Source organism: Oryx dammah, unplaced genomic scaffold, assembly GCF_014754425.2.
Source record: "Oryx dammah isolate SB20612 unplaced genomic scaffold, SCBI_Odam_1.1 HiC_scaffold_24, whole genome shotgun sequence".
Classification (NCBI taxonomy): Eukaryota; Metazoa; Chordata; class Mammalia; order Artiodactyla; family Bovidae; genus Oryx; species Oryx dammah.
In genome coordinates this window covers 54307768-54325542 of record NW_024070208.1, presented here as the reverse complement: position 1 = coordinate 54325542, position 17775 = coordinate 54307768, and the positions used below count along the sequence as shown (strand labels likewise).

At 33.0% G+C, this 17775-nt stretch overlaps 1 protein-coding gene across 20 annotated transcripts in view; it reads left to right on the top strand.

Annotated features, from left to right (window-relative positions):
- Window positions 1-17431, top strand: part of RBM26 (RNA binding motif protein 26) — an 84359-nt gene extending 66928 nt beyond the window's left edge. For 14 of the 20 annotated variants that reach the window (XM_040267319.1, XM_040267309.1, XM_040267317.1 and 11 more), the window contains 3 exons: window positions 7751-7864; window positions 9473-11324; window positions 15012-17430. In XM_040267319.1, the coding sequence (XP_040123253.1) occupies window positions 7751-7864; window positions 9473-9562 (204 nt within the window). In that variant the 3' untranslated portion in view covers window positions 9563-11324; window positions 15012-17430. Of the gene's footprint in view, window positions 1-7750; window positions 7865-9472; window positions 11325-15011 lie in introns of all 20 variants that reach the window. The other 6 variants (XM_040267301.1, XM_040267299.1, XM_040267300.1 and 3 more) reach the window with 6 other exon arrangements.
- Window positions 17432-17775: the final 344 nt, after the last annotated feature.

The following is a 17775-nucleotide window of genomic DNA, read 5'->3' as shown; positions in this document are numbered from 1 at the left end:
TTTTTTTTTTTTTTTTTTTTTTTTTTTTTTGCTTAACTAGAGTTTGACAAGACATAGGACATATGAAGTGGAATTCATGGCCACAAAGAATGTCCTAAAGCAGTTAGGTAGTTTTGATATATAACATGGAATTGTTAGAATAGCTAGTCACCAAGTTGAATGACGAGTTGTACTGTCTTGAGACATCAGGAATTCTTCCATTCTTTTTAATACCAGTAAGGCCCCTTCACTTTCTCCCTTTCTCAGCTGGCCCAAAACAAGTTTGCTTTGGCAGAAGGAGTGGTGAAGCATAAAGTAGAAGCAGAAATAATAAATAATCCTGATGGCTACTCTTCTTAATCATCCCTCATCTGCTGCTTTCTAGACTCAGTTGGCTGAACCATGCAGTGTCCCTAGCTCAGGATATCTTCGTCTAGGCCTCTACAGCTTTTTACCAAGACGTGAATATATAGTGCTAACCTTTAGAGTCCTTTCAGTGTTGAGTTCAGTTCAGTTCAGTTGCTCAGTCATGTCTGACTCTTTGTGACCCCATGAATCGCAGCATGCCAGGCCTCCTTGTCCATCACCAACTCCTGGAGTTCACCCAAACTCACGTGCATCGAGTCGGTGATGCCATCCAGCCATCTCATCCTCTGTCGTCCCCTTCTCCTCCTGCCCCCAATCCCTCCCAGCATCAGGGTCTTTTCCAATGAGTCAACTCTTCGCATGAGGTGGTCAAAGTATTGGAGTTTCAGCCTCAGCATCAGTCCTTCCAATGAACACCCAGGGCTGGTCTCCTTTAGGATGGACTGGTTGGATGATCTTGCAGTCCAAGGGACTCTCAAGAGTCTTTTCCAGCACCACAGTTCAAAAGCATCCATTCTTTGGCGCTCACCTTTCAGTGTAGTTGTCTTCAAATGTATATCTTAAATTATCTTTCTAAAAAATAACCAGAAGTATGTGCAACCTTGTCTTTCTTCTGGATTTAAAAGATTAAAAAAAGAAAAATGAGTACGAGGTGTAGGGAATTCATAGTAACGTTTTTAATCCTGTGTATTCTTTGTTCAGGATTGTAGAGAAATAGATGTACCTTTTTGATTTGGGAAAAGTACATTAAGCATTCCAAAGAATTAACCTAATATGAATGGGGAATGGAAGGAGTAGGATGGTTTTTAAAAGTTTGGAGATGATTGCGGTCTAAATAAGTTTTGAAAATCTTCTAAATTGATTTACCCTCATCTAGTAAATATCCGCTGGCAGTGCATTGCTGGGGATTTCCCTGGTATGAGTTGTTCTTGGGACATTGTAGTCTATAATATAAAGACTGTGTGTCTGAGAAGTCTCAGGGAAGTGTTAACTGGGCCCTGGAATAATGGAATTTCAGAATTAGATTGGTGGGTAGTGGATAGTTTTATAGGAATTTCTCATCCAAGAGTTTTGTTAAGTTTTAAGAAATCTTTTTATTTAAAAGTCTTTTGTGAAAACAAAAGCTAATTAATTGATTAAAGTTTAAAACTTTCTTATAAGCTTGTATGTATATGTGTTATATTGAAAAAGAGTTGATCTAGTGTTCTCTCAGAGGTATTGTAGAGTGTAAGTTAAGAATGAGCTTCCTTTAAATGATGCCTTCAGTGACAATTTTCAGAGTAATGTTGAATAGGTAGATTGAGTACCATCTTTTATATTCTGTTTGTTTTCTGGAAAGTAGTCATGTTATTAAACAATGGTAGTTACATTCAGATGGTTACAGTATTTACCAAATTTGTGAATGTAGTAACTGCTTAAAAAATGTGTATTGTTACTTCTCCCTGTTTATTTACATGACTGAGGGGGAAAAAAAACTTACTACCTCTTAAGTAATTTCTGGATGTTTTGCTTTTAATAGGTAAGATCTGTTGACATATACCATCCTTCTTGGGTTTTGCTTTTTCTCTCTCAGGTGTAAACTTTTTTAATATATATTTTTATACTGTGTATATATTTTCCAAGCAAATAGCAGTCAGTTTAAAGACCAAGGACTAATGTGTAAAGAGAAATTTTAACAATAAATTATGTGAAGATTGAATAAGTGACAGAACAACTTTGGTTAACTTGGATCTGATGTGAGTTAGGTTGAGCAATTTAAAAATTAGTGTGTTTGACACTGAGTTACCAATATTTAATTTTTTCAAAGAAGAATGCTTAAAAAGTACAAAAAATTACTCGTCCCATCACTCAGTTCAGTTCAGTTGCTCAGTTGTGTCCGACTCTTTGCTACCCCATGGACTGCAGCACACCAGGCCTCTCATCACTATCATTATATATAATGAAGAAAAATTTAATACCAATATGTGGGTGGATAGAACTCAAGCCAAAAGACAGGCTTTCCCAGAAAAATAAATTTGTCCACCTTTCTTAATGTTTATTTCCAAATACTTCATTGTTCATAATTTCTGAACCATTGTATTAGATGATTATGTGTCTATTTTCTTAAGTCAGTAGATGCATAATATTTTAAAGTAAAAGTACAAGGAATAAGATAATCAAAGACATTCAGATATGATTGAAAAGTAAGAAATTTTCCTCAGAAAAGAGATTGAAATATTTTAGCTTTAGGTTAAGTTAACAGAATCATTTTAACTTTAGGTTAAGATGGTTAAGGTTTGACTCTGGTTAATTAGATGATGAATCCTTTTGCTTTATTTTCTGTTCTCTGGTTTGTCTGTCACCACCCCCAATGTACTAAAGGTGGATGAGTACCCAAAGAGGACAGAAAAAAAGTGACCTCTTCCTATGACTGGTTAGAAAGTTTTCCTGCTCTGAATTGTTCCTATACTTTTGTAAGCAACCAGGATCCGGTTTTAGAATAGGATAGTTAAGTTCCTATTTTATGAGTCAGTTCCAAAGATGAAACTTGACAGTCTCAAACTCAAAGAGATATGAAGCTTTTTATAGCAAAAGGAAAGAGACTCTTGTTCTACTGGTAGGTTTTGACACCCATGCCTCAACTTCCAGTAGTTGTGAGGATTCAAAACTTATAAAGTATGCTTAGAACACGGTTCCTGGAACATAGTAAATCATCTTGCGTGCATGCTAAGTTGCTTCAGTCATGTTTGACTCTTTGCGATCCTATGAACTGTAGCTAGCCAGGCTCCTCTGTCCATGGGATTCTTCAGAAAAGAATATTGGAGTGGGTTGCCATTCCCTTCTCCAGGGGATCTTCCAGGCCCAGGGGTTGAACCCATGTCTCTTGCATTGGCAGTTGGATTCTTTACCACTGTGGGCTTCCCTTTCAGCTTGGTTGGTAAAGAATACACGTGCAATGCAGGAGACACCAGTTCGCTACCTGGGAAGCCCAAACCATCTTCGTGTTAGCTATTATTAATATTTGTGTGTGTCTGTGTGTGAATGAGAATTGATTGTTAATTCAATGAAACTGAATAGAAACAAGATAGAAGAAATGATTTCAAAACTTTCATTCTTTAGACCTGAAGGTAGAAGCACAAAATTGGATTCATAGAGGATAGTTCAACGTCAAGTCAGAAATTGATGGGGCTAACTGAATAAATAGTAAATCTGTGGCAGGAACTAAGTGTATAAGTGGATTCAGTCAAGAGAAATCAAATCGTGTTTTTAACAGTCTGTGTGTTCTTACTGATTTACTTACCAGTTAAGTATTGCTATATGATGAACACTGCTGTGAGAATTAGTAAATCTAAGTCTGAAGCTTGTGAGAAAGTGGCCATGTAACTTGAACTTTAAGCTAAAGAAATAGAAGTCTTTCTCTATAAATTCTGAAAATCAGATTTTACATGTTTTGAGTTTGTCTTGGTGGTTCTTTAATGTAACTCCTGCCTAAACATTATATACTGTGGTTATTACAAACGTTAATAAACTTGGTTTTAACTTTATAGATAGTTTTACCATTATGATTACTAAAAATGAAAGATATACCGGGATTATAGCTTTAGCTCTTCTGACTTAGGTCCGTTTTCCCCATAGTGTTTTTGCAGAACATTGGTTTTATAAGAGCTCTAACAAAGGATTGTCTTGTCAGTAAGTTTGTGAAGAGCTGCATTTTGTATGTTCAGTTTAGATTTATAATCTAAATAACTTGAAAGGCAAAAGGCAAACACTCCTGTTTAAAAGGCAAACACTCCTTGCTTATTCCAGTCTTTTCCAAATGTTGTTTCTAGAATCATTTTCTATGTAAGATACAGAGCCTACCTCATAACTACTTTTCATACTTTTTTTCTTTCTTCATTTGTCAGATCTTCAAGCCTTTTTCTTTTTTCCCCTTCTCTCATATGTTTGCCTGCTCGCCTTACTTATAATTTGGTGCAAACTTCGAATGATGCTGTGTAAGACTAAATAGGCAAAATTCTAGAGCAAGCTTATGAATACAATGCTTCGGCGCTTAAACAGACTTTTCATTTATACTTCAAAGCATAGAAATGAGAGAAAATTGTAAAATGAACCCCCACATGTTCCTCATTGAGCTTCAGCAATTATCCACTTACGGCCAATCTTTTTTTGTCTATATTCCACCCACTACAACACTCTACCTCCTTGTTTTGGAGCCATTCCCAGTCATATCATTTCAGCCGTAAACCTTTCAGTGTGTCTCTTTCAATATTAGAGGCCAAATAAAATAAAACAATACTATTATTATACCTAAAAATTTTTATTCCTTAAATATTATTAAATTCCCAGTCAGAGTTTACATTTCCCTGGTTTTCTTATAAATATTTTACTTTCTTCCTTTAGGGATCCATAATAAGTGCATATTTTGATTTAGCTTGATCGGTATTATACAATTATAAATTCATAGATTTAAACATTTCATGGGTATTGATCCATTGTTCTCAGTTATTGATGTGTCCTGTCTTTAGGTTTTTTGTGAGTGGTTTTGACAGGACTCTAATGGGTTATGATATTTTCTTTCTTTCTGGTATGAAAAGGTGTTCTAGGTTCATCTTATACATTTTCTCTTCCAGACCAGGAACTGGCCATTTCTCTAAGGAGCTCTGGTTCTTATTACTGGGAAAGGTATTTAAAGACCATAGTCTGAGTACTAAGCATGCTCATTACTACTGAGTATGTTAATTATAACAGTTTTTTTCAGAGGTCAGAGCTGGGAGTTGGGGGGAAAAATGCATTCATATACAGATGTGCACATATACATGTATAAAATGTATGTATACATGTATGTACACACATATAAAGAAAATAAATTGAAGGCTGCTAATATTTCTCATATAATTCTGTACTGTGTGGGTTTTATACACACACAGGTATGCCCTGTTTTACTGTGCTCTACTTTATTGCAGTTTGCACATATTATTGTTTGTTTGACAGATTGAAGGTTTGTGGCCGTGCTTCTTTATGCTGATCTGTCGCCACCATTTCCCAGCAGCATTTGTTCACTGTATGTCTCTCTATCACACTTTCATAATTTCTGCAATATTCTGAACTTTCTCATTATTATTATTTGTTCTGGTGACCCCAGAACAAATGGTGGTTATTTGGGGGCACCATAAACTGTGCCCATATAAGATGGCAGATTCAGTCAATAAATGTGTGTTCTGACTGCCCTGTCAAGCAGCCATTCTGCATCTCTCCCTCTCCTTGGGCCTCCTTGTTCCCTGAGACAAAACAACCTTGGAATGAGGCCAGTTGATAACCCTACAGTGGCCTCTAAGCATGCAAGTGAAAGGAAGAGTCTCCACGTCGCTCACTTTAAGTCAAAGGGTAGAAATGATTAGTAAGGAAGGTATATCAGAAGCTGAGCTAGGACAAAAACGAGGCCTCCTGTGCCGTTTATTCAAGGTGTGAACACAAAGGAAAAGTTCTTGAAGGAAATTGAAAGTGCTACTCTAGTAAACACAAGAATGAAAAGAAAGTGAAACGGCCTTACCGCTGATATGGAGAAAGTTTTAGTGGTCTGGAGAGAAGATAAATCCAGCCACAGTATCCTCGTAAAGAAAGAAAGTGAAGTCACTCAGTCGTGTCCAATCCAGAGCAATGCCCTGTCTTTTTTCAATATTGTGAGGGCTGAGAGAGATGAGGAATCTTCAGAGGAAAATAAGGAAAGAATCTATCTCCATAGTATAAAAATGCAAGTGCCAATAAAGAAGCTGCTGTGAGTTATTGCTAAAATAATTAATGAAGATGGCTATTGTAAACAGAATGTCAGTGTAGGTGAAAGAAAATGCCATCTAGGACATTCATAGCTAGAGAAAAGTCATTGCCTGACTTCAAAGCTTCAAAGGTCAGGTGACTTTTGTTAGGGGATCATGCAACTGATGCCTTGAAGCTGAAACCAGAACTCACTTAGCATTCCGAAAATCCCAGGCTACTTAGATTTATGCTAATTTTACTCTGCCTTATAATGTGTGAATTTTGAGTAGGAAATGGCAACCCTCTCCGGTGTTCTTGCCTGGAGAATCCCATCGACAGAAGAGCTTGGAGGGCTATAGTCCATGGGGTCTCACAGAGTCAGACACAACTGAGACTAACGTATACGCACAACGGGTAAATTGAACAATAAAGCCTGGATGACAGCACCCAGTAAATAATTGTAAAACTAAAACTTTAGAGAGTTGTAGATTCACCTTATGAATTTCAAGTAAGTATTGAATATAGAGATGTGCAAAATTAGATAAATTTTTGAAGAAACTTATTATAGATGACATCACTAACATTTTTTGCCTTCTTTAGCTGGAAGAAAACATGAAAACACGATTTTTATGAGTAGACATTTTGTGTGAGATAGTTGGAATTCCTTACAGGAATATGTTTTTATGTAATATTTATAGCCTCAAAAAATTAGTTTGTTTCTGGACTTAAATAAAATATATAAGTACTTAAAATTTCTTTAGTTATATGACATGATGGGGTCATGGACTAAAAATTTCTGAGCTACATTTTAATAGGCATGAAATCTTTTAAATTAACCATAAATTTATATGTGTAGATTTAAAAGTTTTACCTGGGGACTTTATTTCATACTACTCATGGTCAGATGTCATTAAACATGTAATTGTTTCTACATTTCAAATTATGCTGTACTTTGAGGTTTTGCTGTAAATCTTTGGTGACAGTTACTTTGATTTGTTGGCTAACATTGATTTATATTAGTTCACATTACTTTAATTTGAAAGCACTCTTTCTGAACCAGCCATTTAATGTAGCAAGTACTTAGGCTTGACTGCTCAGTTTTCATTATATGCAATTCTGAAAACTTTGTAGGGAAGTTCTTTAGTTTTCAATAGAAAAGCTCAGTTTTTTTTCTTCATTGAGATATTTGTATTTTGTATTAGTGATACGTCAGGCATTTTATGTTCTTTGTGATTATTTGATGTAATTTAAGTATAAAAACAGGTGCAAAATTATCCTTAAATTTATTAGAGGCTTCTAGTTTCTAGTTACTGTATGAGTCATTGGTGAATTAATAAGAATTAAAATCTAAAACCAGAATCTTGAAGTGCTTTGCAATTATTGCCTTGAGTAGCAGCTATCATTTTACTGTAGACTTGGAGACATAGTTCTTCTAGTCAGCTATTGGCCAGTAGTGAAATAGCTCTACTCAAATCACTAGGCTGACTTTAGAAATAAATAACAATATAAATAAATTATAAACTGCAATAATAAATAGTAAACAGAGAAATAAACCACAAAGCAAAAATAGACAACTATCTTCACTTGTATTTAATATTAGGTTCTATAACATTTCATTGTTTTCTTCACAAATTATTAAGGTTCTGTATTCCAATGTTTTTCATTGTTTTAGGCTGCAGTTCATGGAGCTCGTTTCAAAGGGCAGGATCTAAAGCTGGCATGGAATAAGCCAATAACTAACATTTCAGCTGTTGAAACAGAAGAAGTTGAACCTGATGAAGAGGAAGTATGTTTTTTTTCCATTTGTTTTTACCCTTAAATGTTTATTTTTATATAAAATGTGATCTATGACTGATTTTAACATAAAGCTTTTATTCCTGAGCTACCTTCCAGGCAGGGGATAGCAGATAAAATGCAGATGACTAAATTTTATGTATTAATGAGAACTGTGGATTGCTAATCCAAAAAGAATATATGGAAATCATATATATACTCAGTTTTCATTTACTCTTAGAAGACAATAATTGCTCATTAGATTTTCATCCACAGGAAGTCTTGTGATATTTTAAGTTTTAGAGTATATATTTACTTAATTACTTTATCGACATTTCAGGTTTTATTTTAATTCATATCATTTTAGTTCATTAGAATGAATGCCTGCTATATGGTAGATACTGTGATAGGCAGAAAAATGAATAAGACACGGTCCCTATCATCAAGGAGCAATACAATCTGGAAAAGAAGGTGGTGATAGACACAAAAAACTAATTATAATAAAAGACAGATTGATATGGTGATTAAAGATTTGAACAATATGCTGTGGGTACCCAGAGGAAGGAATGATTCTTTCTTTCCAAAAGAATCTTGAAGGAGGTGGTAGCAGTGTAGCTGAACACCAAGTGATAAAAAAAGCTTTTCATAACCAAAAACTTGGACTGGGAATAGAGAGGCGTTATAATTGGCAGAGATGTGGTGTGGAATAGTATATTTTTTCTTGCATAACAGCAGTTAGTCTTATGGCTGAGAGGGGGGAGCATAAAGACCATTGAAGTGGGAGAGCCCTTTGAAACCAAAAATCTAAAAATAAGCAACTCTGTTTTGTTTAATCATGAAATAAGCTGTAGGAAAAAAAATTGAGGAAGTTAAGAAATAAAGGTAAGGTGGGAAAACTAAATGGTTCCATGTTTTACCTTGATTAGATTTTCATTATGGCACTTCATTTTGTTTGAAGAGCATTTGAGGCTGTTATACATGTCCATAGTCAAATGCAAGAATAAAATGTGTATTTTGAAACTCATATACATGATTTGTCATTTTATATTTTAGATTATACCTTTGTCCTTCCATGAGTTTGAATTGAATGGGGAGAAAAGCAGGAGAGCTCCTGGTATTAGGTATTTTGAAAAGTTTGAAAAGTAGTCTGAGAAGCTTTTATGAAGGGAATGGGGAAAAGAAAAGAATGCTGTAAAAGAAAATGTTTGTTACATACAGCAGAAAAGAAATATAAGTATTGATAAACTTTATTCAAGTTATTGGTGATTTAGTGTCAGAGAAGAATTACTGATGTTTTCTTTAAAAAAAAAAAAAGGTGTGCAGCAGTGTTTTGTAGGTATAGAAGATGGCATAATTTGATAGAGGCAGGAGAAATGGCATGTACAAAGGCTTATTACTTTTATTTATTTTTTTTTTAGTGTTTGTTTGATGTAAGCAATAGAATAGATAGTATTGAGAAACCTTTGAGTGGATAAAGGTTGCTTTTTGTTTCTTGAATGTTTTTACTATAGAAATACCTTTTGTATTCGACTCTGTTGAGAGTAATCAGTATTTAAAAGTGTCACCTTTTTTCTTTTCTTTTTTTTTTTGGGTAAATTCCTAAATGCATTTTAACCTAAAGTTTCAGGAAGAGTCTTTGGTGGATGATTCATTACTTCAAGATGATGATGAAGAAGAAGAGGACAATGAATCTCGTTCTTGGAGAAGATGATTTGACTGATCATTGATCTGCATATGATAGAACTCTACCTGTGTTTCATTAGTATTATCTAATGTACTTTTACATATTTGTAAAAACAATTTTTGGTAAAATGTGATGAAGATGGATTTCACAAATAGACAAAAGAGAAGAAAACTACCTTCTGAATCCTGTATTTTGAAAGATTGATGTTTGCATTTTATTTCAGTAAACAATTGGTAAAGACATCACACTAGAAACATATGCAATGTTTTTATTACATACTTACTGAACATTACAGAATTCTTTGGGTTCTTTGTAATTTAATGAATAGGTCTGAAGACTTAATGACCAATACTTGTTATAACTTAGAGAATTTTGTTTTACTCCAAATAAGGAATGAATTTGCATTTAAAATCTTAATGAATGTTTTCAAAAAATGAATAGATAACATAGTACTCTAACTAAAGTCTCCAAGTTATGTATTCATAATATTACATAGTAGTATGCTTAGGCTTTACTATGTATTAGCCTTTTGTTGGACTTGTGTATGTATTTTACCATATGGGTTTTAATGATAACGGTGTATGACTGCTTTGCATTTGAGTCCTTATGCATTCAGATGTTAAAAAATAAAGTGGAATGGTCTCTTGAAAAGAAAAGAAAAGAAAAAAGCAATGACAAAAAAAAAAAAAGACAATGTTCCTTGATTTAAAAAAAGAAAAAAAAAAAAAAGGAAAAGAAAAATAATTAAAATAAATAGACCATTCCAGATGGTGATCTACCCTTCTTCCCAGTTATCACAAAAGGAGCTATAATCACTAACTTATTCTTAATAATGGTTACTGGTACCTTTACAATAATGTACAATCCATTGTTTAAAATTTATACCACTTCAGTTTGGTTTGATCCTATAAACTTTCAACAGATGTCTTAAAATTTAAAAGCAGGCTGATTAGTTTGGAACCAGACTTCAAGTAGAGATAACATTTGGTGAATAAGAAAACATCACATTACATTTTGGATGTATGAAAGAAAACTTGACCATTTGAAGATGTATGAATAAAGAAATGTACTATAGATACTACTTTAGGAAAGCACTGTTTGGTAAGTGTTCCAGTCTGATATTTTAAGTGTGCATTTCCTATACTTCTATAAAAAAAAAAACTTTGACATTTGCAACAATATTGTGATTTTTAAGTGGACTTCTCTGACAACATGATCATTGAAAGTTGATATAGCAGTTTCTAGGAAATAAATGCGTTCTTTGTAGAATGGAGGGTGGGAGATTACATATTTATCTTTTAAAATTTATCCTTTTGGTTGCAAGTATTTCTGCCCCTTCTGAGATTACAGTGATTTTATTGAAAATCACACACAAAAAAACCTTCCCATGCTGGGGTCCTCACAGTCACAAACTGTAATTTCACCACCATAGTCTTTTGCCAGTGGAGTAGCTCATGGATGCTGTTTGTCTTTTTCTTTTCTTCCTCTACTTAAAGTTGTATGTATACTCCCAATGGTAGTTCTGTTTCATAGGAACGTTTTGGCTTGCAGTTGATGCACATGTTTATATTTAAAATTTCACAGTCAGATTTCTTTTGTCAAAATAGTGACTTTACTTAGAACTTCTTTACTATACGTAGAGCTGTGATATATTTTTATGTATAGTCTCTTGTATGTTGACTGTGTGCTATTCTGATTCATTAGGTAAGTTTGTTTTCTTTTCTTTTTAGTAGTCGTGAAAGATGCCAAATTGGCAGAGGCTCACGTTTCTTCTCTTTACACCAAACAGGTATTATAAAGAAAGAAAATCTTTCAAAGGCCAGTTAAATCTCCATACTGATTTTTGGCTTTATAATTTGATTAGCAAATTTTAGTGTGATATTGTGTAATTATTGTAAAATTCCCTTCTAATGTAACTGAAATTACATATTGTTTATTTAAATTCGTAAATAGCTAATCACTTTCCCTATTCTTAAATTCTGTCATAACCTAAAATTAAAATGTTTTACACCATGTTGCTTTGAATGAATCAGAACGCAAGTATGTTTTGATCGGGTCCTGAAGTATGGGGATTAAATATTAGCAACATTTATCAGGTTCATAATTATATTTTTATTATCATTAATATGATTTTAATTGTAAATATTATTTAGTATTAAATTGCTATTGGATTTTTTAAATTAATGAGTATGTTTATAAAAAAAATACTAGTACTCTACATGTACTTTCATGTGTTCTCATTTAAAACTTAAGATATCCATTTTACAGATAAGGAAACTTAGGCTAATAGAGATGGAATGACTTGCCCAAAGTGTTAGCTAGTAAATAGAAGGACTAGATTTGAATTCAGGCACTCTGGTTTCAGTGCCAACTTTTTTAAAAACTATGTTGCTACCTCCTTCGTAATTATTGATTGGGCATGAGATTGTGTTTGCAGTAAATGTAGTAGATGTTACACAGAATTACTAGTCTATTTGGTCATTAGCCAGTTCATATCTTAACCATCCCTTTTAATACAGCACTTTGTTCATATCTCTGTTATAGTACTTATGTTGTAATATAGTTTATCTGGTTTATATGTCTGTCTTCCCCACTAGATTACAAGCTCCTCTAAGAAGGGGACCATGTCTTATTCATCTTTATCTTTAGTGATTATCATAAAACCTGGCTCATAGTGGACATTCAGTTGTTTGTGGGATGAATTAATGAATGAATGCATATTTAAATCTCCAGTAATGGAGTGACAATTACCTCCCTTGTTAATTCTTATCAATTTTCCAGAAATCTTTCTTGAAGTTCTTCTCAATCAATTGGGATCATCTTAGTAAACAGTTGATTCTGTTAAGTATTGTACCAGTGGGGTTTGTTACAAATAGTGATGGAGGAATATACACATAGTCTTAGCGGAATTTCCATAGCAATTAGTAAGCTATTAACATTTTGGAATATTAAATGTCTATTTCAGGAGTAAGATAGCCTTTTGGTTTCTATCAGTGTGTAAGAATAGAAATGTCAAGAGCCACTAATCTAGTCCATCCCATTAATTTTTTATATTCAAAGATGAGCGAGTGTAGAGTACTGGACAAGTGTTAAGAGATTTAGCTTTTGTTCCCAAGCTCTGTAACTAATTCTCTGGCCTTAGACAAGTCTCTTAACTTATCCAGGGTTGTTTCCTTGTCTGTAAAATGAAAAGGGTTGGACTAGATGATCTCTCAAGGTTCCTTTCACATCTTTAGTTTCCCTAGTGTTTGATCTAAAACAGTTTACCATGTCTATACCAGTTCTCCCTACCTGTTGTTGCTGTTACTGTTTCTACCATCAGTAGAAGCAACTTAGATTTGGTTATGATAAGTCATACAGTGTGTCTTGGTACAGTTTTGTATACTGTTCCCAGATGTTTGCTTTTGCTACACAAATTACATTTAACCTGAAAAGTATAGATTAACTTCTGTATTCGCACTTTTTCTTCATACTTACAACTTCCTTTCAGTTCTAAACTCAGAGTTTAAAACTCTTTTTTATTATAATATTTACCTAAAACTTGAAATAGGTTTTTTAATTCTGTAGTTTTCCTTAGAAGTTCTTTGCTATAGTATAGATCTGGGCTGAAGTGGGGATGAAAAAGGAATTGAGATGTAGACAGCTACTTTTTTCAGGAAAAAATTGAAGGAAATTATATATCATTTGTTAAAAGATTGATTAGGATTACCTCAAGGGATGGTGGAGTTGTCATTTTACATATTTCATTCAGTATCTTATGTCTCTACATAGCAGTGTTGTTTTAAATGTTATTGGATAATTGTAACATTTAAAAATTAATTTTGGTAGTTAACCAGTATTCAGCATTTAATGAAATCATGTTGCATGAATGGGATAGTATTCCATAGCTCTTGTTTTATTTTGTGATATGATCAAATGTATCAAATGATAGTTTACTATTAAGATAAGACTTCATTGTTTTAGCTGACTACCTGTGAAAAATATGATTTAATTGGAGGAAATTTCTTCTTACTAGAACTGTTTTATGGGGACTGTATTTTCAGTCTTGCTTGGAACACTACTCACTGGTTCTAAAGGTTACAAAAAGAAAGCAAACAGTTGCTCATCTAGTATGTTGAAATATCAACGGCTATTTTAGAGTATCATACAAACTTTATCAATTTATATTTTCTTCCTTTTTTCCTTACCTGTAGTGTAAACTAATTATAGAAAATTAGATTTAGTCCTAGAATTTATGTAAATATTTGTAAGGTTTTTTTTTCCTTCCCTTACAAAAAAAATCTTAGCATTTTAAAACAGAAATGTCCTGTGTAAAAGTTTCGGCTTGTTAGCTTAGTTCAGTAAGCTTGTTAGCTTATTTTTGGTCTTTCACAGTGCTATTCCCATTCGTCTGAAACCCTATATGATTAAAAGTAGAAATTTAATCTAGGGATCATTCATGAGCATACAATATTTGTAAGGCAGAAAGAAAAAAATTTCCTTTTCCCATATTTTCAGAAACTATCTTATTAACTTTCTGACCGGGCTAGTTGCTCTAAGGTATGTATACAGCATACAGGCTTTTAGAGAAAAATAGATTTTTTGCTCTCTGATTATTGTATACCTATCAGATGACAGCAGATTATCAGATGACAGCTATCTGATATTCAGAATAGCTATCTAAAAGACCCAAGAAAGAAAGAAACCTTGGTGAATTTGATTGACATGCATTAGTAATTTCTAATGAAAACATTATACTTATTCAGTAGAGAAATTCCTAATTTGGTTCTTGCATTTTATCAGTATTATATACTTATTAGATTAGTATAATTGAAGCATTTTTTACTTTTTTGTACCAATTTATATTTGTTTCTTTCTAACCCTTCTCTCCCTGTTACTTTATTTCATCTATCCTCTTATCATCTCATTATCCAAGTTAGTCTTCTTTTGTATACCAAACACTGTCTCATTTTGATATGTTCCTTTTTATTTACTTTTGCTGTTTATCATTATGCTTAGTATAGTATTTCATGTCACACAGTGTGATTGAAGAATGAAATGGTTATCCCATGAAGTTTAAGAAAATTATATATATAGCTCACGATTATTTTGTAGTCCGTTCTTGCTTTTATATTTTTATCAATATCTTGAAATTTGTTAATGATTTCTTAAAATTGTTACTTTGCCAACCCACACTGATAAAAATTTACTGTATGGTCCATGATGACATTTCCTAATGAAAAATTTGGATCATAACCATGTTGCCGAGCTGTTATCTGTGCAGCTTAATGTTTCAGTGAAGCGTGTTGCAGAGAGGTTTTGTTAAAATCATTTTAAACCATGGTTGATCTTTGAAAAATTTGTCTGCAACTTTCATTTTGATTCTTTTCTCAGACATAATGTTTTAAAAAGTTGGAGGTCAATGTATGGTATGATTCAAGTTTTAGATTTATTTACTGTTTTCAAAGTTTTTTTTAATAGTCTTCTCTTTTTCCAGCAGAGGGAGATCATCATTGCCTGAATTTAGCTTTGTGACTACAACAGCAAGACCTGTTCCTGTCTGGAGACGACTGTTATAATAATATGATACTATCACTTTATGTTTGCCCTTTATCAGTTTGAATAGATGTTTACATGTACCATAATTAGCATTTTTATTTTTCCCGTTCTTTTAGGGTACATCTGAGTCCAGAAGTAAATCTGAGTGTGTGCTTTGTCTGATCTTATACTTAAATGTTTTTTCCCCTTTATAGCCGTTTGTTTTTAAACACTCTAAGAAGGAAAAAAAAAAATCCTCTTGGTTTTCCTAACATGAAATGAGTTTTCAGGCTCAGCCAAGTTGAAATTGTATCTAGGAAATCTATAAAGCCATGATACTATGTTCATCAGCATGAACAATCTAGAATGATGAAAATGATTAAAAAGTTAAACCGTGGTTTGGCTTTAATTTTTCTGGGCTTTAGGATACATTTCTGGAGTTAGGATGGTTACTTACAGTAATTTTGAACAAATGGTTAAAATATTTTTTTTCACATGGTAATAACTTGCCTGTTTCTTCTAAATATATTTATTGAAGTTTATGCCAAGGCCACTTACCCAAATAATTTTTAAAAAATTCTTAACTCTTCAAAATCAACAAGGAGAATAATTTGCTTTTCAAGTAGTATGGGATGATCTGTGAATTATAAATATTGAGAAATATCTAATGAATGTCTAATTTACATAGTGTTTCCTTGTTTTCTTCACTTGCAATGAAGACATCAAAGACAATCTTAAAAGGAAGGGGAAATAGTGTGTGTCTAACACTGTTAAAGACTGTAGTTTTCTTGCCTTAAGAGGTGTATGTCCGTGTTCTTTATTTATAAGCAATATGGTGTAGAGTTATTTATAAGGAGTGAAGTTAAATTTTATCTAAATTTTCATCCAAAATACCCTCTTTATAATGGGCATCATAAAGTTTTCAGAACATTATATCTCTTAGTGTTCCTTCTTAGATTCTCATTAACATTTTAGAAGTTACACTTGATTGCAACTTTTCATTAAAAGAGTCCAAATTATATTTGATTCTCTTCACCCTTGTTTTCCTTTTGTTTTTAGTTCCATTCAGCCATGCTCACATTTTCACCTTTTTGTGCAAAGTTAACTATTCTGCAAGCACTTTTTCTTGAGTATGCATTGCATTTGTCATCAGGAAAAAGAATGAATATGTCAGACATAATGTAAATTATCTATTTTGATTCGTATTAATTGAAAACAGCATGGTTAATGTAGGCTTGGTTTAAAGGAACAGTAAGTATTTTGGAAATTTTTCTTACCTATGACCTTGTAGCCTACAAGGCATTTTAAAAATTAGACTTTTGTATTAGTTCACATTGTAAACTAACATGTAACCGCTGGGAGTTCGCAGATATTTTCCCAGGTTAGTTCAGTACTTTTTCTTTGTAAGGAAAGCTTCTCTTTCTGTGTAATAGTTAGAATAGCTCTAACATGCTGGGCTGAAAACCCAAAGATAATTCTCTGAAGAGACCATACTTGCTGTTATCAGCTTTGGGTTGGTTAATAGCTGTGGATCACATACCACTACTCTCTCTTATTTTGTCATCTTCCTTTTTTTTTCCCCCCTTTGCTTTCAAATTAAAAACAAAATAAAGCAAAATGAAACTGAACATGCCATTGGGAATCAGAAGTTGAGATGATTTAATTCTCTTTAAAATCATTGCACTTTTTGAAAAATTGCTCTGAGATCTGGTAGGTCAGGTACATATTTTAATGATTTCCCATATGTTTATTAATTAAAGAGGATTTTCATTATTTCATTTTCCTGAAGAGGATTTTCATGGAGCTATATGTAGATAACTGTACAGAATCACTTTTGTGTAATTGAATGAAGCAGTTTACCTCTGCACGATTGCATTATGAAAGCCTTTTATATATCTTTATATTTTTCAATATACTTAGATTTTACACTATTAGCTGCCCTAGTCATGCTATATGTGTTTTTTTTTCAAATAGAGTTTATAAATATTTGTGCTCAAAGTGCAGATCAATTGAATATTTTTGGTCTTGTTTACAAGAGAAATAATACTTTAAAGTGATGCAGCCCCTCAAGTGTCTTAGGAAAAAGTCATTGGTGCTACAAAACCTTTCAATATCATTTTTCAACCTGTTATCCAGACTTTGCTGAGCTTAAATCTATGATTGCTTATAACTTAATCTAATCTAGCAGCATAATTATAAAAGCGGTCTGTGATGAGTCAGGTAAAGAGCCCAGCCAATTAGAAACACCCTGTAATTTAAAGAGAATGATGCAGAATGACATTATACTAATTGGTGTCCAGCTTCCCAGAAAGAAAATATTTTCTTCAATTTGTCAGCAGCTCTTTTGATAAGAGGAATGGTGTTAATATGACTAGACTTTAAAAAAAAAAAAATGATACATTGAGCATGGCTCAGTTTTCCCAATTGCAAATGGAAAACTTTTCTAGTCCTAAAAAATCGTGTAATCCTCTTCTGCTTTCAATTCCCATCTGTCTTTTACTCATCAGGAGGCAGGGTAATTCGTAAATATTTATAGAACATTTGATGAGTTGTAAAGAGATGTATTATTTACATTGTACAAGTTTTGTGTTGATGTGCAGATTTTCTGCATCTGCAAGACTTCATTCCAGCACCTTAGTGAATGTTCTTAAGATACAGTTTTTAAGTATCAGCAAAGCATTCATAGATGTTTACTTTTGATTCTCAGAATCCTGAACCTGTTT